General features: G+C 32.2%; 1 protein-coding gene across 2 annotated transcripts in view; it reads left to right on the forward strand.

Moving 5' to 3' along the window:
• Window positions 1-26021, forward strand: part of LOC114329184 (oxidative stress-induced growth inhibitor 2-like) — a 271375-nt gene that overhangs the window by 241157 nt on the left and 4197 nt on the right. For both annotated transcript variants that reach the window (XM_050653250.1, XM_028278208.2), the window contains exons 3-4: window positions 13302-13576; window positions 21951-22964. In XM_050653250.1, the coding sequence (XP_050509207.1) occupies window positions 13302-13576; window positions 21951-22964 (1289 nt within the window). The remainder of the gene's footprint in view (window positions 1-13301; window positions 13577-21950; window positions 22965-26021) is intronic.

Below are 26021 nucleotides of genomic sequence, written 5' to 3' on the forward strand. Positions count from 1 at the left end.
CCGTCCGCTATAACTTTTCCCATGCGGTACGATTCATTTTCAATCAAATTAAGTCAAAACAGAAAGTGAAACGTACGCCGATGTGTGTAGTATATAGTATACAGTATACAAAATGTATATACACACCGACGTTCGTTTTAATTTATGTTTTGACTTAATTTGATTGAAAATGAATCGTACCGCATGGGAAAAGTTATAGCGGACGGACTATATATTCTTTTTAACATACAAAACGGCTGCAGAAAAAATATTGTACGTAACACGATCCAAAAGTGATTTTACAAGACTCGTAGGATTTCAGGACGAAACTTCCTTTCCTACTCGTCTCGTAAAATATCAATTTCGGAACTTGTTACGTAAATTACTATTATAAACACAATTCCCATAATATAAACTGTTTTACTTTTTTCTTCCACAACCGCGCATTATGCATGGCACCATGAATGGCATGTGTGACACCGAATCCATATTTCTTTTGATTTAGATAGGGAGTACAGTTCATTACAATACAAGCAATATACATCAGGATTGTCGTCTTTAAGATCATTCCAGAATTTCGCTTGTTCTTCTTCTTCTTCTTAACTGCTATTTTTTTCCACGAAAACTTTCTTCGTGACCTTTCTTGGCAGTTTTTTTCTTTATTAAATTGCTTTTTCTTCTTACTTCTGTCTGAGCTCAAATCAGGTCTGGAGTAGAATTGAGTATACCGTTCTTTCCACGTTTTCGCTTTTTTTCATTTTCTGGTTTAGAAGAGGTTTATAATTAACACTGGTCCTTATTTTTTGTGCAAATGAAGGTCCACGCACATTAGCTTTTGGCATTTTAATTTCAGATTTCGAAGATATTTCATCATTAGTATTTTTGGAGTGAATAATGGATGCTTTTTAGTTCTTAATTTTTTCAATGTTTCATCCATAATTAGATTGAACAATACAGGACTCATGGAATCCCCTTGTCTTATCCCATTGCCAGCTTCAATTAATTGGGTCAGTTAGTTCTTTGCTTTTACTTTTATTGTGTTGCAGATATTTTATTATTTTGATTATTCCTATAGGTATCTTTCTTGCGTATAATAAATTGATAACTTTCTAAAATTTTACCCCGTCAAATGTCTCTCCACGAAACATAAATATGCCAGTTTGTTGTATTCAAATGATTTCATATACATGGGAAAATAAAATGAAGAACAAGGCCCTAAATTTGAGGACAAGGCTTTTAATTTTAAATTTTAAACCTTTTCATCTTCAGTCACTTTCTGTCCCCTCCTGAACATAGGCTTCTTTTATATTTCTCCTTGTTTTCTTATCCTGTGCTATTTGGAACAACCGATTTCCTGCATTTTTTTGATATCATCAAGCCAATTTCTGGGGCCTTCCGACACTACGTCTCGTCTGGCTTGGTCGCAGTGTCCCAATTTAGCTGTCCATCTGGTTTGATCTTGCCGTTCTATACGTTGCATTTCAGTCCTGCAATGCTTTAAACACATCTGCTTTAAACGCAACTTAAACTTTGGTTCTTTTACGGATTTTTTCATTTGTTTTACTGTCTCGAGTTTTTGCTTTGGTATGTCAAAATGAATGAAATATCGATACAACACTTCACTCCGGAATCAAATCGGCAGTCATCTGACTGGACAGCACCAGAAGAAAGCCATCCAAAGTGGCCAAAGACGTAACAATCCGCCGGAAAGGTTATGGCTTCTGAATTTTGACTATTTGAAACGTGAGAAACAATGAACACCGACTACTACATTGGTTTATTGGGGCGTTTGAAGACCGAAATCGCAAAGAAAATGCTTCAGTTGTTGAAGGAACATTTTTTTGCTTCAGGAAGACAGTGCACCGTCTCACAAAGCGGTGAAAACGATAGCAAAATGCACAAATTTAGGTTTGACTTGCTTCCAAATCCACCGTATAGTCTATAGTCTATAGTATTCCGATTTAAAAATGCTAAAAAAGGCAAAGATAAATCGTTATGCAAGGGTGGCATCGAAAAATTAGAAAGCGTTGGAATTATTGTGTCGGTGCAAACCCTTGTGACGACCTATTGGATGTACATACTCACATAATTTTGGTTGTAGGTTGCTGATTCTGTTGTTTATTTCTTGTGGGGCTGCACTATTCTTTATCGATTTATTACCAATACAAACACTAAACACTTGTATACTACGGAGCGTGTGTGTGTGAGAGAGAAAGGGAGAGAGAGAGAAAGAGAGAGAGAGAGAGAGAGAGAGAGAGAGAGAGAGAGAGAGAGAGAGAGAGAGAGAGAGAGAGAGAGAGAACTAAAACTTTTTGACTACGAGAGAAAAAATGCTGAGAGCGATGTGTTTCATTGAGTTTTTTTGCGACGAAGTCAAAGTGATTTTTTTGAGGAAGCGGAAGCTATGTGAATGTCAAGGAGGTGTAGACTTTGACAACATAAGGTAGTCGGACATTTGGCTATTTGCAGCGGTGGCGATAATTTGATTTAAAGTAATACAAATTTATAAAATTATATTCAATAACTAGTTAAGCCCGGAACTTATTTACACACGTAATAATATGACTCACTAGACTGATTTTTCTACGATCTTGACATTCTTTTGCATTTGGTTTTTTGTAAAATGCAATCAAAGTAGATATTAGTCATTCCTTATGAATAATTTCTGTTTAATGAACATTACATGTGTGTAATTATAGACAGTCTGACTGTACAATTGGAAAAGTATATAGTTTGAAATTATTAATCAGTGATCAACAAGAGAAATTTGAATTTCTCTGGAATTTATTTATAACTGCTATAACTTCTATTTTTAGTTGCTATGTTTTTTCTCATGAGGATCTTTCAGTGCGTCACAGTTTTTCGATTTCTCTCTAACGCGTTAAATTGCATGCGATAGAAAAAAACGCACGTCGGTGATTACATTTTGTCGGTGACATTTATAACATTTATTCTAGTTGTCAATAGATGGCGCCATAATCGAAATAAAAATTATTTTCGAATTATATAATATATCTACGAATATAATCTGTACAATTTATAAGACTACACAAATCAAAGAAAATACCATTTTATAAATGCAATAAACAGAATTGATTTGTTTTTATGCCAAATTGCAAGTAAAATTTGACAAGTGTCAGATTTAACTAAAATGTCATGTCACCAAAATGTATATTATCACGGACTTACCTTTTTTTCTATCATTTGTGACGCACTGAAAAATGCTCATGAAAAGAAGCATATCACCTATTATGTATTACTTATCTCGGTGAAATCTGGTAATAATTATCGACGATGTTGTTTTCGGACCATACGTCCATTTAAAATACATATTCTAATTAATTTAAGTAAGAGATAAACCAACGGGTTTTGTAGATTTTCATTTTTGTGTTTCTGCTTATATTCTTATCTCTAAACATTTTTTTTATTTCTGTAGAACGCTCTGTTCTCGCTTGAATTCTTCTTTTTATATCTACACTTTCATTTCTTGTGTTGACTAATAGACTGTACCAACTATTTGAACGTTTCAACCCTTCGAAGCTGTGTGCTATTTTTAGTTCTGTCATTTATGTCTTCTTTTTCTTGCTTACATTCATGTATTTTGTTTTATTTTCATTTATTTCCAGTGCTCTCCACTTTGCTTCGTTTTCTATTTCTTGGAAGGTTTTCTTTAATGCCCTTTTATCTGTTGTTGCTTTAGTAATATCGTCCGCATATCCTACTATCGTTCCCATGTTTGACAGCTTTTTTATTATCTTATTTAGTGATAGAATAAATAAAATAATAGGTACCTTTGAGAGCGCATCTCCTTAGCTTACTCCATTTTTTATTTTTATTATTTCTATTCTCTCTCTTCCGGTGTCTATTGTTGCTTGGGAATCTCGAATTGTCATTTATATCATTCTTATAATTTTATTTGGTATTTTACTCTCTTGTAAGTCTTGGATCATTTTTCTTCTGTTTAGTTTGTCAAACGCCTGTTTAAAGTGTAGGAAAAGTATATGTGCTTCTCCGTCGTACTCATATGTTTTCTCTATCGCTTGTTTTAGTGTATGGATAGCATCTATCGTGGATCTTCCTTTTCTGAAACCGTACTAGTAATCTCCTATACTTTGTTCTGTGTATATTGTTAGTCGGGTCTAGGACGTTTCATCGCCGCCAGTTCATCGCCGCCGTTTCGATGCCGCCAGTTCATCGCCGGCCGTTTCGATGCCGCCGGTTCATCGCCAGTCAGTTAATCGCTAACTGATATATTTCCGAATTTTCGACCAATTTTCGACAGTTACATTTATTATTTATTTTTAGTATTAATTAGGAATTCTAGGAAATGCTAGATACGACCATTCCCGTTGCCATACTTAATCTTTTAATAGACTTTTAAACTTTTATAATATAAAATATAATTTAACACTACAAATGTAATACTGTTTAGTATCAAATTTAGGGGAAGTAGAAATAGAACAGTAAATTAATATAATAATATTTTTATCTATTTATTTGTCATAAGATTTGAATTGAATTTAACGTCGTGTCGTGTCATCTCCCATAATACAAGATCAACTGACTAACTGGCGATGAAACGGCCGGCGATGAAATGGACTGGCGATGAACCGGCGGCATCGAAACGGCGGCGATGAACCGGCGGCGATGAAACGTCCCATTCCGATTGTTAGTCTGTCTCTAATTATAACATTCATTACTTTATGTTACATTCAGTAAATTAATTGCACGGTAGTTTTTACAATATCTGTATTCTCCTTGTTTTGGGATTGTCACTATAATTCCCTTCTTCCATCCTTCGGGCATTGTTTCCTTATTCCATATTATGTTCTGTATTAGTTCATAAATCTTTCTGTACGGTGCCTCCCCTCCGTATTTTATAAGTTCTGCACATATTCCGTCATCTCCTGCTATTTTCCCGTTTTTTAGTTTGCATATTTTATCTTTTATTACTTCTGCATTATGTTGATATCATTTATTTATAACGGCATTTAACTTACCACTTTTATTTTTAGTTGCTATCACCCATTATGTATGTATTACTTATCTCGGTGAAATCAAGTAATTATTATCGACGTTGTTATTTTCGTACCAAACGTTCATTTGAAATATTCTAATTAATTTAAGTAACAGATAACCCAAAGGATAGCCAATTACTATTTCATACGAAATTAGATCCAAATTTGAGTGTTTAATCCTCATTATCGAATTTTTAAGCACCTCTGACACCAAAAATGATATATTTGCTATGTCTAAATGATTCAAGACACGAAAAATGTTAGTTGTTATTCGTTCACGTGCTATTTTTTGTGAGTCAGAAAGAAGCTGATTAACATGTAAACTTTTCGTGCTTTTTTCCTTGATGTGGGCTATCAATGTGTTTAATATTATTTAAGTAATTGTTGTTTTCTTAATTTCTTATCATGGTTATTTTACTAATAAATAAAGGAAAAGAGACAAATTGATTTTATTTACTTTTGAAAATATTTAGCGTTAGTATGATACTATTAGATCTTGCATCCCCAAGGTTTTTGAAAACCTGTTTGCTCGAATAATTATTGGAACATATAAACATATCCAAAAAATTCAAAAATATTTTTAATTTAACAACAGATAACTCCATTTTTGACAACACTGTCAATTAGCCCCATTGAAGACATCTAGAGACAGAAACAGCTCTCTGGGGATGGTGGACCAGCTCTGAATCAAAAAGAAACATAAATTGTCTTTCACTTTTATCTTTACTCAAATTTTGAGTACTCGGAATTACCTTTCGGACCTTTCCCTAGACGAGTAAGGCGGAATGTGACTGCATATTGTAGAGTCCTTTTCGCTTTCTTTATTCGTCGTCTCATGTCTTATAAATTGTAAAAGTCAGACATTAAGGATGTTACCGGAAAGGTTCCACGAACGTTCGACGAAAGGTTTCAGATTTAAATTATTATTTATTAAGTAAAAGGCAGTTTCTGTTTTTATTGGATTCAAAGTTGGACCACCATCTCCAGATAGCTATTTCTGCATCTCATGCGTCCTCGGTGGAGCTATGCAGTCATAACTCTAAACTCTAAACCAAATATCAACAGCCTGCCTATTTATGGACGAGCTAGAGCCGATAAATCGTCATAAGTAATAATGGAGTTTTTTCTATGAAATGTGTCCATTGTATATTGATAATTATGACTCTTTCAGGCTGACACCTCAGTGGATACAGGAAGTAGCAATAAGGGATGAAAGGGGAAAGTTAGTGCAGTCATTAAAGGTTTTCACCTCCTATTTTGTTAAACCTCCATCGATTTGCATGAAAATTGGTGACTAGTTAGAGCATACCTCAAGAAACAAAACTAATTTGGTGCCACTTGCACTTTTACCCTTTCCGCGGGTGAAAAACTATTTTATTAAAAATAACCACACAAATAGATAGAGGGAAACAGTTTAAGTAAAATTTGTTATATCATGTTATTAAAATAAATCAATACTTTTTGATTTATTAAAGATCAAAGATTTGTCTATTTAAGAGCATATGCGTGAAGTTACGGATGATAAAAAGAACATGTTAATTAATTGTATGTTAGTAAAATATTATGTATTTTTATATTATTTCGATATTTAATTGAATTTTTTCCATCAATATAAACTGAATATGTCCAGAAACTGGGCGTGGCCAATAATGGGTACATTTGACATATTCGAATACACTTTTGCTAAATTTATAATATCGAAATAATATAAAAATAATATTTTAGTAACATACAATTAATTAATATTTTCTTTTTATCATCCGTAACTTCACGCATGTGCTCTTAAACAGACAAATCTTTGATCTTTAATAACTCAAAAAGTATTGATTTATTTTAATAACATGATATAACAAATTTTACTTATAATTTGTCCCTCTATCGATTTGTGTGGTTATTTTTAGTAAAATAATTTTTCACCAGTGGGAAGGTTAAAGTGCAAGTGACACCAAATCATTTTTATTTAGTAAGGTATGCGTTATTGTCAAAAAATTTTACCAATTTGTGGACAAAGCTTATACAAAATAAAAAAATACAATAAAAAGCAAATAATAAAAAACTACAAACAAAACAAAAACAGAAACATACACCAAGTAAATGGCGTGAGTTATACTACTTAATATAATTTTATAGTTATTAAGTACACATTAAAAAATTAAAAATTTTGCAAACAATATGTATACAAGGTCAGAGCAAAAAGAAGGCGAACAAGGAAAAGGGAAAGGGAAAGTAAATCAAAAGTTCTATGCCGCTGCAAATATGTACAAAAGTACTCGAAAGTAATAATCCTGCAAGTCAATTTGCTGAATTCAAATCGTTTATAAAAAATTTCTTGGGGTATGCTCTAACTAGTCACCAATTTTCATGCAAATCGATGAAGGTTTAACAAAATAGGAGGTGAAAACCTTTAAATACTACACTAACTTTCCCCTTTCGTACCTTATTGCTACTTCCTGTATCCACTGAGGTGTCAGCCTGAAAGAGGTCATCATTATCAATATACAATAGACACATTTCACATGTCAAACTCCATATTACTTATGACGATGATTTTTCGGCTCTAGCTCTTAGACTATTAAGGGAAATTAGCTCGAAGCAATGATTCCACCTTTGAGACGCAAAACAGCGACATCTTTCGTAAAACGAGGAAGACGAAAAGCCCTAGATACAAAGTTTACTACAATTAAAACAATTAAAATAACTGAAATAAAAATAATAAACAATATTTTAAATCCAAGACTTTTCGTTAAGAATCGGCTTTCTGCTAAATAGGCATTCTGTTGATATTTGGTTTATAGTTGTTGTGACTGCATAGCTCCACCGAGGACGCATTAGATAGCTATCTGGAGATGGTGGTCCAACTGTGAATCAACTAAAAACAGAAACTGCCTTTACCTTTTTCATCTTTACTCAGATTTAAGTACCAGAAACTGTCTTTCGGCCCTTTTCCCAGACGAAAAGAATGCAAATACGTGACCGTGTCCTTTAATCGCTTTCTTCTATATTCGTCGTCTCTGTGCTTATACAGGGTGTTTAATTGGGAAACGGAAATACTTTAATGATGAATAGAGGTCACCGAGCAGGTTCTAGATATACTACATTTTTTACCCTACCGACTTTTATAACCGAGTTACAGGGTGTGTTATCGATTTTGCCCATTTCTTTCCGAAGCCATAACTTTGGAACCACTCTGTATATTTTTTTGATATTTGGTACACATATGCACATATGTCTCATTCAAAACCCAAACGACCGACATACTAACCATAAGAAAAATTCAGGTCCGGATTAACCAAAATTTATAAAGTAAAATTGTGACCTTAAAACAACACCCTGTATATTCAAATTTTGAAAAGATGTTTGCATATTTGAAAAGAGCACAAAAAAGTAAGTTTAATGGTCCGCTTCAATTTTTCGGCCAGACAATTTTATGACTTTAATTTTGAAATTATATTGAATTTTTTAAGAAATCTCGACATTAAAAAGCAGATATTATTAACTTTTAGTTATAAATTATTAAAGATAATGAATAAATTCTTATTTTAAAAATAATCAATACTTATTTAGCACATTGGCATGACCCAATTAGTAATCACAAGAAAAATCCAGGTCCGGATTAACCAAAAAAATATAAAGTAATTGTGCCCTTGAAACAACACCATGTATATTGAAATTTTGAAAATTTGTTTGCGTATTTCAAAAGAGCATAAAAAACTGCGTTAAAAGGTGCACGTCAAATTTTTGCGCAGATAATTTAATTACGTCAATTTTGAAATAATATTGATTAATTCTGTCAAGATGACAAAAAGCTGTCAGAAAAATTAAGAACAATCCCAATGTAAGAAAATCGATTCGAAATCGATTTAAAACGAGCAAGGAAATGCATCGAACAAAATGGAGGACATTTTGAGCAACTGTTATAGTTCAAATATTTTTAATTTATGTTAAATTGTTGAATTGTTTAAACGATTTTTTTTATTAGATATAGCTGTTTTTTTTAATAATTTACTAAATCATTAAATTTTCCCAATTCTCGCAATTCTAATTTTTATGGTGTGCATACAGCTATAGTCTGTTCGCTAAACTCAGACACAACTTTCTAGTGATTTTGGTGGGTAATTTTTTTGTTTTTGGCCAATTTTGCCAAAATTGGCAAAATTACTAGCTATTTAGTAATTATTAACTATTTAGTAATTATTTTTTTTTTGCCAATTTTGTCAAATTGGCAAAATTATTTTCTAAAATTACTAGCCAATTGTGTCTGAGTTTAGCGAACGGACTATACAAATCCATAGAATCCATGAAGCCAACGTAGTAAATAAGTATTAAGTATTTTTAAAATAAGTCCATTAAGTCCATAAAATCCATTAACATTAAATTTTTTAAAATTAATAACACTTTATTTTTAATCTCAGAATTCTTTAAAATTTCATACAATTTAAAAATTGATGTAATTAAATCAACGGCGCAAAAAATTAAAATAAATCTTTAATCACAGTTCTTTATACTCTTTTAAAATGCGCTGACAAATTTTCAAAATTTCAATATACAGGACGTTGGTTCAAGGTCACAATTATTTTATATTTTTTTGTTAATCCGGACCTGGATTTTTCTTGTCATTAGTAATTGGGTCGTTCCAATGTGGTAGATAAGTATTGATTATTTTTAAAATGAGTATTTATTCATTAACTTTAATAATTTATAACTAAAAGTTAATAATATCTGCTTTTTATTGTCAGAGTTCTTAAAAAATTCGATATAATTTCAAAATTAAAGTCATAAAACTGTATGCCCGAAAAATTGAAGCGAACCGTTAAACTTACTTTTTGTGCTCTTTTCAAATATGCAAACAAATTTTCAAAATTTGAATATACAGGGTGTTGTTTTAAGGTAACAATTACTTTATAATTTTTTGTTAATCCGGACCTGGGTTTTTCTTATGGTTAGTATGTCGGTCGTTTGGGTTTTGAATGAGACATACGTGTACCAAATATCAAAAAAAATATACAGGGTGGTTCTAAAGTTATGGCTTAGGAAAGAAATGGGCAAAATCGATAAAACACCCTATAACTCGGTTATAAAAGTCGGTAGGGCAAAAAATGTAGTATATCTAAAACCGGCTCGATGACCTCTATTCACGGTTAAAGTGTTTCCGTTTCCCAATGAAACACCCTGTGTATTGTAAAAGCCAGAGATACGGGATGCAGCCAGAATTCAGTTTCTTAACGAAAAGTCTTGGATTTAAAATATTGTTTATTATTTTTATTTGTTATTTTAATTCTTTTAATTGTAGTAAACTTTGTACCTAGGGCATTTCGTATTATTTATTATTTTTAATAATAAATTTTGCATCTTTGACTTTTTATCTTTCCTTTTATTAAAAATATAATTAAGTAAAGAATCCATTACAATAGAATTTATTTTATATAGACTGTTTTCGACATAGTTTCACCCTATATTATAACTCAACTTATTTACTTATATTCTCTTTAATGTTTAAACAATTTATAGTAGGCATAAAATTATAGTACTTGGTTAATTAATATTAATGAAGTTGATCCCAGACAGATAAACATTTTCATATCTTTACATAACAAGCTAAATGTACTGTACGATGTTGATAAAAACATTGACACTAGGATCCCGTTATTAATAGTGTGTTTTTGGGAAAAATCCAATACTCTCAATGTCGAATGAATAAAACATAGAAAAATGTCATTGCCTACAGGGAGTAACTTTAAGTTCTCAGAACATTTACGTGTACGAGGGGATGTTGAAAATTATTTGATCTCGTTAGGAAAAATATAGTTTTTTAGAATTTTTATTGCGTACATTTTTTATCTCATTATGCAAGTACTTACCCAAAACTTTTTAGAAACTTTTAACTATCAATATTGCATCGCCTAACAGTAATTTTATCCTCATTTTCCATTCTGTATCTACTTCCTTTATTGATAATCTGTATGACTTCAACCATGATTAGATTGAATAGCATAAGGCTTAGTGATTATCTTCCATTGCATGTATCCGTAAGTTCCGTAAGTGGTCCATAATATATTCTAACCTCCATCTGATTTTGTTGATAAACGTTTTCAATTTTTTGATAATCAACTATTTTTAATGGGAAATAAGCCACAATTTTACCAAAAAAATGATTTTATTAACGTTTCGAAGCCCAAATCGGGTTTCGTTGTCAAAATACAAAATACTACTAAAATAAACAAAAATGTTGTTGCTAAGTAAAAAAATTCTTCTAATAATTTATTTAATCTGAATCTGACTCATTTATATCGGCAATTCAGAAGTAGAAGACTTTAAAATGATATCGTCAATATTTATGAGTTGCGTTCCTGGGACCACTATATTAAAATAAATTTTAATGTCATCGTTGCATTTGGTTGTCTTTTTAAAGACAGATCACATGTTATGATTTTTTTGTGACGGATATTCTTGAGTTGGGATTGATTTCATATAATCGAATGAACTATCTTTTAGTAAAGTCGTCCCAGGAACGCAACTCATAAATATTGGCGATATCATTTTAAAGTCTTTTACTTTAAAAATGTATAATATACGTCTGAATTGCCAATATAAATGAGTAAGATTAAATAAATTATTAGAAGAATTTTTTTACTTAGCAACAACATTTTTGTTTATTTTAGTAGTATTTTGCATTTTGACAACGAAACCCGATTTGGGCTTCAAAACGTTAATAAAATAATTTTTTTGGTAAATTGTGGCTTATTTCCCATTAAAAATAGTTGATAAAATGCCATAAAGAAATAGCTTCAGAACAATTTTTTGATAATATCCAGCGGGATCTCTTTATTACACAAGAGATTTATTACACAAAGTCTTACTCTGTCAAATGCTTTCTTCACGTCGATATCAAACATAGGAATGCGGGTCTATTGTATTTTTTATCTCTCTTCTTTTTTGGGCAGTTTTTTTGTTTGTTATACTCTAAGAATAATTAAAACGATCGAGAACATCTACTAGAACAAAACGATAAAAGTAAAAGTAGAAAATGAACTAATTGACCGAATTAAAGTTGACAATGGGGCTGGCAAGACAGACTCAGGTCTATACAAAAAAAAACAAGAAGGAGACGACTGTAATATTAGCACATTGATACCTCTGTAATTTACTGGTTGTTTCTTATCGCCATGTTTGAATAATAGGATTAGCTCGCTTGTCCTTTATTCTTCTGGTATTTTATTGTGTTTTATAATCTTGTCATTTATTGTTATCAGTTAATGTCATTGCCGCTCCACCATATTTCTGCAATTCATTTTGTATTTCATCTTTACCTGCAGCTTTTCTGTTCGTTAGTTTTGCACTTCTTACAGTTTTTGCACAAGTACAAAAGTGTTTTTATACTTCCTGCTTGTTCGTGTGAACTTCGCTTATGGTAAACAAACTAGAAAAGTCAATAATAGAAAGAAGATTGCAATATCTCGCATTCGGACAATACCGCATCTTGTGTCACTCTTGAAGGCGGAAGGAGTGTCAGAAGAAGACAAATATCTTGACTGAAAAATCTGGTAATCTGGAGTTGGTGAAGACAATGGTAATGGCAGTTTAAAAGAACTCTTTATGTGTTAATCTCTGTAATACTCTCTGTGATAATTGTTTACCTCCGTGGCATGAAATGGCATTTTACGACGAAGAATTCTGAAAGATATTATATTATTATATATCCCAAATAATAATAAGTATTCCTTTAAAACATGTGAAAAGTTATATTAGCTACAATTTATAAATAATAGACTATTTGAAAACAATAAATTTTTTAATGACTAATGAAAACGGAAAAGAAAAAATTATGACGGGAGTTACCAAGAAAGAATTCTTAAATTAAGAAACAAATTATTTAATTTCACGGCAAACCACAAGGAAAATTTGTTTATTTTGAAACCATTAACAAAACCACATATTATTAATAGGTATCATATCATGTCATCATGACTTTGAAAAACTGACATTGATCTTGCTCATCGGAGATTACAAATAACATAAAACATAATATGTATTGTATTTAATAGTTTAATCGTTGTTTAATCTTACACGTAATGATAATATTTTATACTACTTGAAACCGATCTATTATCTAGTCTAATAAAATGTTTTGATAAAAAATTTAAATTTTTTGCAATTACCTATGCGATTGGTGCAGTCTCTTGTACCAATTTACGCTGTGTATTTAACCTTTATGGTGCTAAACCTGTAACAATTATTGCAACACCTCTTCTGCCTTTAAGTATCTTTTATCCTCACTCAAAATGACTTATTCTCATATTTTTTCAGGGAATGGACCAAGTGGCATTGTCCTATCCTTCATATTATCAGGAAACATACCTTATATCACATCAGACGACCATCCAGACGAAATGCTATCGGCCAGATTAAGTTCTTCGGTGGGCGAGTGCCTTCTTCAACAGGACCTAGAATTCCTTGCTCAAGGCATCGAGGGACGATCCACCAACCAGGTCTCGCTTTTGGTAGATTCATTGCTTCATCCGTACGCTGACATGGGTTGGGACCTGGAACCTCTTCTGGAGTTCAAGAGGGCAGGAAAGAAGGTGAGTTAATAATAAATAATGTACAACATAAATGAACAAATTTAGTACTTACTATACCTATACAAAAAAATGTTACCAAACGGTTCAATTCAGACGGGCAGGAATGTAGTAAGGTGTTAGAGGAGCAATAGCGATTAGGCCCGGCGCAAATTGAACCTAAGCCAGACACAACGTGCACCGGCGGGACAGGTGACCCGTGCATTTATTTTTCTATCGTGCCGCATATTGAACACAAGCCAACCCAACCGTTGGCTATCGACGTGGCGAATAGAGACGGGCAAAATCAGTGCGGACATGTAACGGTTACTTTTGATACCGGTTCTCAGTGGTACTGAGTACAAATACTGATTACAAAATACTGATGTATCTGATCCTTGTACTGAATTGAGTAGGCAACTTAAAATCGGTATTTCCGTACTTGTAACTAGCGGTATGACTTTCGAAAACATCGAATTTGATCATGAGCGGGTGCATAAAACGATATCTTACACTGAGTATTTTATTTCTGCACATAATACCTAAATATTTAAAATAATCTCTCCCCTACTGCTCGGTCATAACTCATATTCCTCAATTTACTGCTCGAATCACAATCATTTACAATTACTGCAGGATCGCAATCATTTACAATTACTGCAGGTCACAATTCATAATCACTCCGCTACTGATCGGTCATAAAAAATAACACTATTTGTAATAAGCAAAAATGTAATATACCGACAAGTTGAATTTAAGGGTAATACGATATTTTTATCGATCACGGTTTTAAGTAACATGAATATTTTCTAATATGTAATGTGTTTTTGTAAAGGCATAACTTTGATTATTAATTTCGTATAGCCGCTTATTTAGTCTACCAAAAGTTATCAGAATTTAATGACAAAGACAACGCAGTTTTCACTCGGGGTGTTGACTATGCTAATATTTTTATTTGTCATAATAAATTGTACTTAGGCACCATCCGTATTCATTTCAGATACGTCCACCTCGCAAACAAAAACAGGTAAAAATAAACACCTGGCGGTGAGTCACGCGTTCCACGTCCCAAGAAAACTGTACGCCGATGACAAACGTTCCCAAGCTTGACCTGCGAACGAATGAAGTCATGATACAATAAATTTAGGTTAGGTTAGGTATGATACAATAAATTTAGGATTTATGACACCAAAGTGTTTCAAATTCGTTCGGTTCTGCGCATGACGTCAATACGTGACTAGTTAGCGGCGCCAATTTGAAATATCCTATGGATAATATGAAGAGTGGAAGCATTCTGGTAACAAAATTACGGATTATTTATGTTAAATTTCTTTTTACGAAACGTAGTGATAAAGTAATGGATATAAACTTTTGTGAATTATGGATTTATTGAAAATAAAATAGGCAAATGTGCTCTTAAAATAGTGATGTTTTCATTAAAATTATTATCACACTAACGTAATTATGACATTCACTGAATACAATCAGAAAAACCTTATTAATACCTACTAAATTTCAATACTTTCCGTTATTAAAAAGGTTTTTCACATCTACATCAGTCCCGTCTTTGAGAGGATGTGGAATCTTATTTTCGTTAGAGGTTTGGTCATCACATCTGTAACTTGTTCTGCAGTGGAAATTTGTGTGAAGGCTTTTTAGTTTGATCACAATTTCTTAGGTTATATCTTCCTGTTTCCATATCTACCGATTCTTTTCTGGTCATCTCCACCATTCTGTGAGATTATTTCAGTATCGATCTCATTTTGTTCTTATTGAGAAATAGCTATAAGGATGGTCATTTTTAGAATTATTTTCTATAAGGAGGTATTGTAGAGGCAATTGAACTCGTTTCTGACAACCAGTTTTTCCACATGTTTAACCTGTTACATAAATAGCAGAAACAAACAACAACAAATGAAAAAAATGTCGAGATTGTCACGTATTGACGTCAATTGACATTTGACAGGAGCTGCGTGGTGTCATATGAATGAACTGATAGTAGGATGCGCAGAACTGTCTACGCAGTTCGCCGGCGCAGGTTGTGTCTGGCTTAGGTTCAATAGGGTTCAACAGATTCACAATCGACGCAATCTTGATCTACTGTATTCGGCGTCAAAAGAATCGCTATGAATTGGCTGCAGGAAGCTGAAGACCGACAGAACTGGAGGAAATTAGGATAGGCCTATGTTCAACTTTGAACGTAGAAGGCTGGATGATGATGATGATCATGATGATGGTGATGATGATGTTGATGATGAAGATGAAGAGGCAAACAACTGATATAAGATTTTTACAACAATCGAAAAAGACAGGAAGAATAACAATTTAGTCAAAAACAGAAAGGTAGCATGAGATGGAATTATTAAAGATATATATGTGCATTAACAGTGCAAAAACTGTGTATATTAATAATTGGAGACTGTCATGTTATAAGAGGAAAGAAGAGTTGTATGTTTGTTTTTTATTATTTCACTCCAAGGCCTTTCTTAATATTTATTTTAAGTAAACATTTCAATGTTGGCAATGAACTGCCTGTCATATATTTTTATGTATTCTATTTGATCTATTAACCTAAATCTTAAGATATTTTATCAAAGTACTAGATCTCGTAACTTAAATACGGCAGTAAAAAAAAACTAGTGGTTAAAAAAATTCATAGTTCAAATCCTTAACCTAGAACTATTGTATTCAACACAATCTCCATTCAATAGAGATATGTACATATTGTAAATTGACAAATAATGTTATATCTAAAGGATATGTCGCCTATTATTCGAATGTAAAAACGAACAAATGTTTAAAATTCTCAACTTTATCCAAGTAAAAAAATGTCGCATATATGTATCCAGAAACTATTTGTACATAATTATGTTGCAAAAAGTTAAGATATATTTCGACAGTGGGAAAAGCTTTACCTGATGTGAATCTTCAATGTGAGATGTGAACACTTACCTTACTACTTAGAGCTACAGCCTTAAAGGGCATTGACCTACCTCAAGACATCTTAATATTAAAGAAAATACAAGATCCTTTGTAAAAGTTATATAAAAAAGACCCCAATAAGGGTTTCATCACAAAACAAAACGTTTTCGGATTAATAGGTAATCCATCATCAGTGTTAAGCCAATAGCATGCATGCGTGAGCCACCAAAAAGTTATGGGTAAGAATCCTTTAAAAGTTTCAAGATCTTAAATGATACTACATTTTTTTTTTGAGTTGACACTCAATTTTCAATATGGAGGTTCATTCCTTGCATATCACATCCACGTGGGTTAGAGTCCTGTGTTGCCCTGGTTTATATCAAGGAATATTTGCAACATCCTTCTGTTTTATTAAAAATATGTAGTATCATTTAAGATCTTGGAACTTTTAAAGGGTTCTTACCCATAACTTTTTGGTGGCTCACGCATGCATGCTATTAGCTTAACACTGATGATGGATTACCTATTAATCCGAAAAGGTTTTGTTTTGTGATGTAACCCTTATTGGGGTATTAAATATACCTTTTACAAAAAACTTGGTATTATTGTAGTGATGTTGAAAAAGTAACTATTCGTTACAAAGTACTCGTTACTTACGAATACCGAAAGTAACGATTACTATATAGAGAGGCAAATCGTTACTTTGATTACTCTGATTACTTCGTTACTTCGTACCAATCGTATCAGAGCGAGTAACGACTATTGTATTTACTTTGATTACTCTGATTACTTCGTTACTTCGTACCAATCGTATATCAGAGCGAGTACCGACTATTGTATCTACTTTGATTCCGGTACTCAAATACAAACGTAATCATAGTAATCAAATCATTTTTATATCTTAAACAGATTGGTGAAGGTCGTTGTTATATAGGAATACCTAATGTTGTTCTGAAGCTATTTTCTTGTGGCATTTTTACAATTTTAACTATTTAGAATGGGAAATAAGCCACAATATTATTAAAAAATGATTTTGATTAACGTTTCGACGCCCAAATCGGGTGCCGTTGTCAAAATACAAAATACAAACAAATGAAATAGAGAATGCGGAAAAATCCCCTTACGAACAATTCACACATCCACTATTTCGGGCTGGAAAAATTTTTTTGAATAGAATCGAAGATCCAAACACCAGCTCTTAGAAATGTGTTTCGCCCTCTTCAACCTCTATGGGCTCATCGGTGAAGATGAGAGGTTGAATATCTTCAGACACATTCCAATCAAAAAACAACATTCGAGACCTAGACATAGCAGGAACGTAAATCTACGCCCAACCTGACAATGCCATTCTCAAGTTTTAATTCCCTAATTACTTTAGAGTAAGTAAGATAATGTTTATGAAAAAACAAAAGATGTAGATCTTTGAAACACACTCAGTGATTAAAAGATCCACAGGTACTGGTTTGGACGACCACTCGTACGAAAACAAACAAATGAAATAGAGAATGCGGAAAAATCCCCTTACGAACAATTCACACAGCCACTACTTCGGGCTGGGAAAAATTTTTTGAATAGAATCGAAGATCCAAACACCAGCTCTTAGAAATGTGTTTCGCCCTCTTCAACCTCTATGGGCTCATCGGTGAAGATGAGAGGTTGAATATCTTCAGACACATTCCAATCAATAAATAGTATTTTGTATTTTGACAACGGCACCCGATTTGGGCGTCGAAACGTTAATAAAAATCATTTTTTAATAATATTGTGGCTTATTTCCCATTCTAAATAGTTAAAAAGGAATACCTATACAAAATACCTACCTACTGAGAAATACGATTCTCGATATGATTACAGGTACTCAAATAAAAAAGTAATCATAGTAATCAAATTATTTTTATCCCTTAAATAGATCGGTGAAGGTCGTTATTATATCGGAATACCTACACAAAATACCTACCTACTGAGAAATACGATTCTGGATACGATTACCGGTACTCAAATACAAAAGTATTAATCATAGTAATCAAAGTAACGAATACTGTAAATGATTAATTTATACAAAATACCTACCTACTGCGAAATACGATTTTTCGATATGATTACCGGTACTCAAATACAAAAGTAATCATAGTAATCAAAGTAACGAATACTGTAAATGATTACTTTATACAAAAGTAACGATTTGTAATGAATACTCGAAAGTAACTATAATCAACATCACTATATTATTGTGACTTATGGTATACAGCCAACTACAGGAATTTTATTTTCCTCGTGGATTTTTATCTTTATATTTTTTTCCTGTTGTTAGTTCATTCTGCATATTGACTATCTGAGTCGGGGTCGTCTTTGCGTCTTTTTCCAATACTTCGTTTTCCCTGTATTTTTCCCTATATTATGGTTTGTAGCAAAACATATTTATCCCCTCTCATAACGTAGCCGAGATATTGTAACTTTCTTATCTTAATCGTATTCATGATTTCCTTTTTCATCTTTCTGAGGACCTCAACATTTGTTATTCGGTCTACCCAACTTATTTTTAATATTTTTCTAATTATCTATTATATTATCTTAAATTTCTACCACTATATTACATTTCCCTAAATCTGCTAAGATCTAGATAGAACTCCGCCAATTCAGATAAAGAGCACTTACAGTAAGAAAAGAAGAGCGGGAGGAAGGAATCAAGAAATTAATTAGAATATACTATTATAAGATATTATTATGCGGTAGAGAATGGCGCCAGTACAGGACTTTAAATGATAAGAAAAAATGTATCACATAAAAGTAAAAAATGCTTTACTATTCTTATCAAAGTGTCCAGATCTTTGGCTCCACTTTAAAAAATTTAAATGTCTATAGGTGATAGGTGATTTTATCTCCAACTGAATACTTCCATAATTATACTTTATCGGTTACTGTACTGTATACATCATTACATTATCGAAAAAAATGTTTTAAGTAAGTTCACCAGTGCCAATGCTATTTGTATGTATACGAAACGTGAATTAATGATGAATTAATACCATTCAATGGATAAATATGCAAGTTTACCTACTTATTATTATTTTTAACATCGTGTCTTCCCTTTTTATTAGCATGCACGTTTTATTCTATTTCTTGTTTTATTGATTTTACTCCTCTCTTGTAGTATTTTTTCATCAGTAATTGCTACCAGTGTCGAAACTACAACTTTCAACTCACTCTGTAGAATAATATTCTTGATATGCGTGTTTTAAGATTTCCTTGCTGTGGTTCATTCCAATTCAATACTTCTTTTGCCGATTGGTGATTTGTTTCTTGCTATTATTTTGACCACACGGGTCTCCCCATTCTGCTTGTGTGGTTATTCCATTCTTTCTTTCTATTTAGTGTCCATTCGTTTATACACTGTACGTTACATTGTCTTTTAATATCGTCACTCCTCTTTCGATCTCTCAGCGTATTTTCTGTAATTCTTCTCAGTACTTTCATCTCCGCCGCGCCGTTTCCAGTATTCTTTATGTTGAGGCTGTATTGGGCCCTGTTTCTATTTCCAGTAGGTTCCAGTCTATTTGTTTAGGTTTTTGTACTGGATATCTCACTTCTTTGTCCAGGTCTCCATAGCTGAACAGTATAATACCAAGGTACTTCATTTCCATTGCTGATTACTATTATTCCGACTTCCATTTTGTTGTTTTGTAGAAGTTGTCATTAGTTTTTATGATATTTTGGGAAATTTATGCAGAATTACTATTATACAGAAGGGGTACACTCAAAAAAATTTAGTTCGTAATATTGATTAACAGTGATTATTGAATAGTATTTCGTTGTAACAACAATTTAATTTTTTGCTTCAACGAACTTTTAGACATTGATGAATGTATTTGGTTATTGTCACAATGATTGAATAATAATTGTGAAAATAACTAGAGTACATTAATCAATAACACTCAATTTATTCAGTCAATAAATTAGTTTCGTATATTATTATTTAATAAATAATAGTAATTCTGGCTGCAAAATACCTTCTTGATTTCGTAGATGATAAACAATTAACTTGGTTTATCGTGATAACGTACAGAGTTCATTAAAACAATGTACAAATGTTGTTAATATAGAGTAATATATGATTATTCCATAGATGTAAACTGATTGTTGCATTGCATTGTTGCATTGATGAATGCATTAATCAATCTACTACTGCGTTTAATAACCACAATCAATGGTTCATGGTAACAATAAACGCAGTTGTTAAAACAATAAGTGTTTTGCTTGACCATTTGAAATGTAACGGCTTTTCCTTATCGTAATAATACCCCGAGCTTCTCTGTGTTACCATTGTTTAAAAAAGAATTCTTTGCCGAAGTGCGGAATAATTTCATTTCGTTTCCACGTGTAGTCCGTACTGGAAGGAAGTTTTCGTGTGCCTATTATCGTATTCATTTTTTTCGAATCCTGAGAAAATTAATTAGTATTTTTGAAAAAATTAAACTTAGAATAAAATATTACAGTATTATCGAGGGTCTGAAGTCCCTGAGAACTTCTATAATGATTATTTTAATAAGTCACAGGGGTGAAATAGAGAAAATTTAGTATGATTTTTAATTTCAAATATACCATTCAAAAGAAACTTTTTTTTTGTTCCAAGGACTTTCAGCCCTCGGTAATAATGTAATCTTTTATTCTGCGTTTAAAATTTTCAAAAATACTTATTAGTTTTCTCAGGATTCCAAAAAAAAATGAATGCGTTTAAAAAGAATTCGATCGAAATTTTGCACCTGCGCTTTTAAAAAGGATTAAAGTGTTATACATTTTTGGAATCACCATTTCAAACGCTTTTAAATGAGCTGTCACGTGATGTACTTTCCCATTTAAAAAATCAAAGTTGTGCCTGTCACCTGAAGAGGGATCGCGTAAAGTTCGAAACATTGATGTTATAACATACTTTGATTATTTTAAAAATCGACCTGTCCGAGCGTTTTGCTTATATGCTAAAAATAAGTAATTATTTTTTCATGCAGAATTACCCCTTAAAGTTTGTCGCACTTATTTAGAAACACCCTGTATTGATGAAAAACATGGCTAGTTGTTAAAGTACCTAACTTTTTTATTATCCCACATAAGCGAATAAATCATAAAGTAAAATGTTAAGAAAGCCTAAGGCTACAGTTGGGTTTTAATTTCAATATTTTATATACTCTAGAATATTCCACAGGGTGTTCCAAACTTTGAGGAAAAAACATACTATCATTGTTACACCCGGTATACAATGACACTTACCTGTTTACCAATAATATTATTACATCGATATTCTTGAAGAATAAAGCTATCATATACTAAAAAAATCACTAAAATCGGGCAACAGGTTTAGGAAATACAAGACATCAAAAATGTCCCATTTTTAAGGTGGTGCGTTAATTTTGATGCTTAGTGTAGTTTTTAGTAACTTTATAAAATGATTATCACTTAATAGTATTTTTGTATAATGTTTTAGATTGAACACATCGTCCTGGGCAAAGGTCCTCCAGGCGGTTCCTGGCACAGCATGGATCCCCAAATCCTCACCCTGTCTCTAGGAAGTTGGATGGCTCTCCCCGGTCTACCATTTAACTCAGGAGACTCTGGAGAAAAACGAGCCTTCGCCTGCGACGTTGCCAAATACTACGTGCAATACACCGAACAAATGGGACTCACCGAAAATTTTCACAACTATGTCTCCGTCAACTCCGTGGAGCAAATCGAACACGAACAACCATACATTGTAGAGAAAAGACTCAGGAAGAAAGGCTACTGGACCAGTAGAATAGGCAAAGAACTAAAGGAAACTTTGGAGGCTTGTATAGAGCGAGAATTTGAAGAAAACTGTACGGACGAGCATCGATGTTGGATCTCCAATGCCATTGATTGTCTAATGCTAAAAAATCGGAGGAAGATCCGATGTAAACGCCCCAGAGATCAAGACGCCATTATAATCCCCCGGAAGAACGACAAGAGACGTTCCATTAGTTTTTGCTGTGATACAAATGATTACAATAATTGTGATAGTTTCTACTCCACGTCCTTGAACGAGAGGTTTCTCAGGAACTCGTTTAGTTTAGATTTAAAATCCGTGCCTTCGTATAATTCCGCGATCTGTGATAAAGAAACCAACTGGATTGTGAATGCTGTGGACTCCAACACCGGGGAAAAGTTAACCTACGCCTGTAAATATTTAGTTTTAGCGAACGGGGGTAGCGACTTGCCGAATAGGTTAGAGGTATCTAAGGTGAAGAAGGACCCCGAATGGATTCTCTACGACTTAAGGAGCTTGGAGAAGAATTTGGATTCTTATCTGGCTAACGTTAAGGAAAATGTGGCTCCCGTGCTGGTCATTGGAGCTGGTCTGAGTGCTGCAGACGCTATTATCGCTGCAAGGGGAAGGAATGTACCTGTGATACACGTTTTTAGACAAAAATCTCCAGAATTAAGCAGGCATCTGCAAGAAAACTTATATCCTGAATACCACAAGGTAAAATTTTTATTTATATTCATAATTAAGTATTGTTCTAAAACTATTTTCTTGGTGCATCTTAATGCAATTGACTATTTTTATTGGGAATATGCCAAAATTTTACTTTAAAATAAGTTTATTTATTATAAGTTTATTTCGACTTAGGAAATCGTTATTAAAATACAAAACATTATTAAATTAAACAAATTTTGTTTTTGTTACTTGGTAAAAACATTTTCTAATAATTGACAATAAAGACATAGACCTATATTATACATTTTAAATTAGATGACTTTAAAATGATATTGCCAATATTTTTAAGTTGGGTTCCTGGGACGACTTTATTCTAAGATAGCTCATTCGATTACATGAAATCAACTTTAACTTAAGAACATCCGTCAGAAAAAGCATAGCATGTGATTTGTTTTTATAAAGGCAACATGCAATGATGACAGTAAAATTCTCCCCGTTCTGTTAGAGATATCATAGTAAATCATGGGGAAAAACAGGAAAAAAGCCTAATGACACTATCCCGACATGGTAAATATTTGGTTTTACATTTAGTTTACTCTCAATATTAACACCAAACTCTGATTTTATATCCTACCTATATTATTGTAAGACAAATGATGTATCGTCGATATGGTATTTACTTACTAATAGTGGTATTTTCTTTCTATCGATTTCCTCTTTTAACATTCCAGATCCTACTACATTCTGCCGAGAAATTTGCGACGTAGGTGGTTTCATTTAACACAATTAGGGCCGCTTCTTTGATTTTTTTTTCTTTTTACCATCTGTTTCCTTCAGGACTATACCTACTTGAATCTTTCCATTAGTTTTATGTTCATTTCCCATCCGTGTTTATATATTTATTTGAGATCTATCAAATTCTCTATTTTTGGTGTAAGATTGATGTTCACTTATTCTATTTAATCGTCTTGATGATTCGCATACCTACATAAAAATATTCGCATTCGCGAGGTAATTGGTAAATACAATTCTTTGTTTTTCTTGTTCATCGCTAGATTTAGTTTTTTGATAAAATAGATCTCAATGTGTTTGTTGTTTTGAAAGTTGTTGATCCCGTTCAGGAGTTGTTCTGTTCCATTCGGTGTATTCTTGAACATTACTACTTAACGGCAAAAGATACCTAATAATCTTTTAATAAAACAGATGTTAATATGTAAATGTATTTCCTCTAAGAACAACTCGTGTACTCGCTTTATGAACTTTCAGTACTCCATAAAAATGAGGTGCCTTGTTGTGGTGAGCTGTGTAATTGTTAAAATATTAATAAATAATGTTTATAATTATTAAAATTATTCTAAAGTATTTGAAGTAACATTATGCCTTATTTCCAATAAAAATAGTAAATTCATAATTATCATAATTATTATTTCCAAAAATAACTGTGTTTGTTTTCATCTTCACATTAATAAATTAGTCCATTTTTTGTATAGTAACAGACTGTTTTGCCTGCTATATCGTACAAATAAAATAATATTTGCCAGGTACACTCAATCGGGATTGGATTGTTAGGCGGTAGATTATAGATTATATTAAACAAACAGGAATTTGATTACTACATAAATTGATTTTTTCCGACCTTGCCAGTTTATAAGTTAAAAATGAAGGTCGATTCAGAAACACCACCCCAGTGCTTATTATTGTGAAAAACTTTTTTGAAATTAGCTGTAAAATCATCATCTTTTTCCTACTTTTCCTTTTCGGAACTTTATACTATTTATTAGTTGGGATTTTACAAAATTCGACAGTTTATACAGGGTGTGGTGTTTCATTGGGAAATGGAAATACTCTAAACGGTGAATAGAGGTCACTGAGGCGGTTCTTGCCTCAGTGACTTTTACATTTATTGCCTCACTGATTTTTACAACCGAGTTACAGGGTGTTTTATCAATTTTGCCCATTTCTTTCTGGATCCATAACCTTAGAACCACCTTGTATATTTTTTTGATATTTGGTACACACATGTCTCACTTAGAACCCAAACCACTCTGCTACTAATCACAAGAAAAATGAAGGTCTGGATTAACAAAAAATATAAATTAATTGTGACCGTGAAATAACACTCTGTCATCGAAATTTTCAAAATCCGTTTGCATATTTAAAAAGAGTACAAAAAACTAAGTTTATTGAAATTATATTGAAATTTTTAAGAACTCTGAGATTAAAAAGCAGATTAATTACCTCTTAATAATATATTACTAAAGTTAATGAATAAATACTTATTTTAAAAATAATCAATACTTATTTACTACATCGGAAGGACACACTTAGTAATAACAAGGAAAATACAAATCGGATTAACAAAAAAATGTAAAGTAATTGTGACCTTGAAACAACACCCTGTATATAAATAACACCACATTTGAAAAAAGCACAAAAAAACTAAATTTATAGGTTCTCTTCAATTTTTTTGCGCAGAATATTTAATAACTTTAATTTTGAAATTAATTATAGTGACATTTTAAAAACTCTAAGATTAAAAAGCAGGTATAATTAACTTTTAATAATAAATTATTAAAGTTAATGAATAAATACTCATTTTAAAAATAATACTTGTTTACTACATCGAAACAACCCATTTAGTAATAAAAAGAAAAGAAAAATCCTGGTCCGGATTAACAAAAAAATATGAAGTAATTGTAACCTTGAGACAGCACCCTGTATATTGAAATTTTCATAAATATGCCATTTACTTTAATAATACCCTTATTAGAATCTGTCACTGCTTCTGCGAAGGCTTTATCTATGTATAAGTTAAACAATATTGGAGAAAGTATACAACCTTGCCTTACTCCTTTTTATTGAGAAATCCAATTCATCGCCAATACACATTGGCGATAACTCTTATATCTTTGGCATCCAATCCCAACTCGTGTAGATATTTTATCATTACATAGTTCATGTTTGACGTTATCGAATGCTTTCTCATAATCGATGAAACGGAGAAAAACATCCTTTCTTTGATTTAAATAATTCTATATTAATAATGTTTGCACACTAAAGATCTCCTCTCTCGTGCCAAGTCCATTTTTGAAACCAAACTGA

This window comes from Diabrotica virgifera, chromosome 6 (genome assembly GCF_917563875.1).
Source record: "Diabrotica virgifera virgifera chromosome 6, PGI_DIABVI_V3a".
In the NCBI taxonomy this organism is placed as follows: Eukaryota; Metazoa; Arthropoda; class Insecta; order Coleoptera; family Chrysomelidae; genus Diabrotica; species Diabrotica virgifera.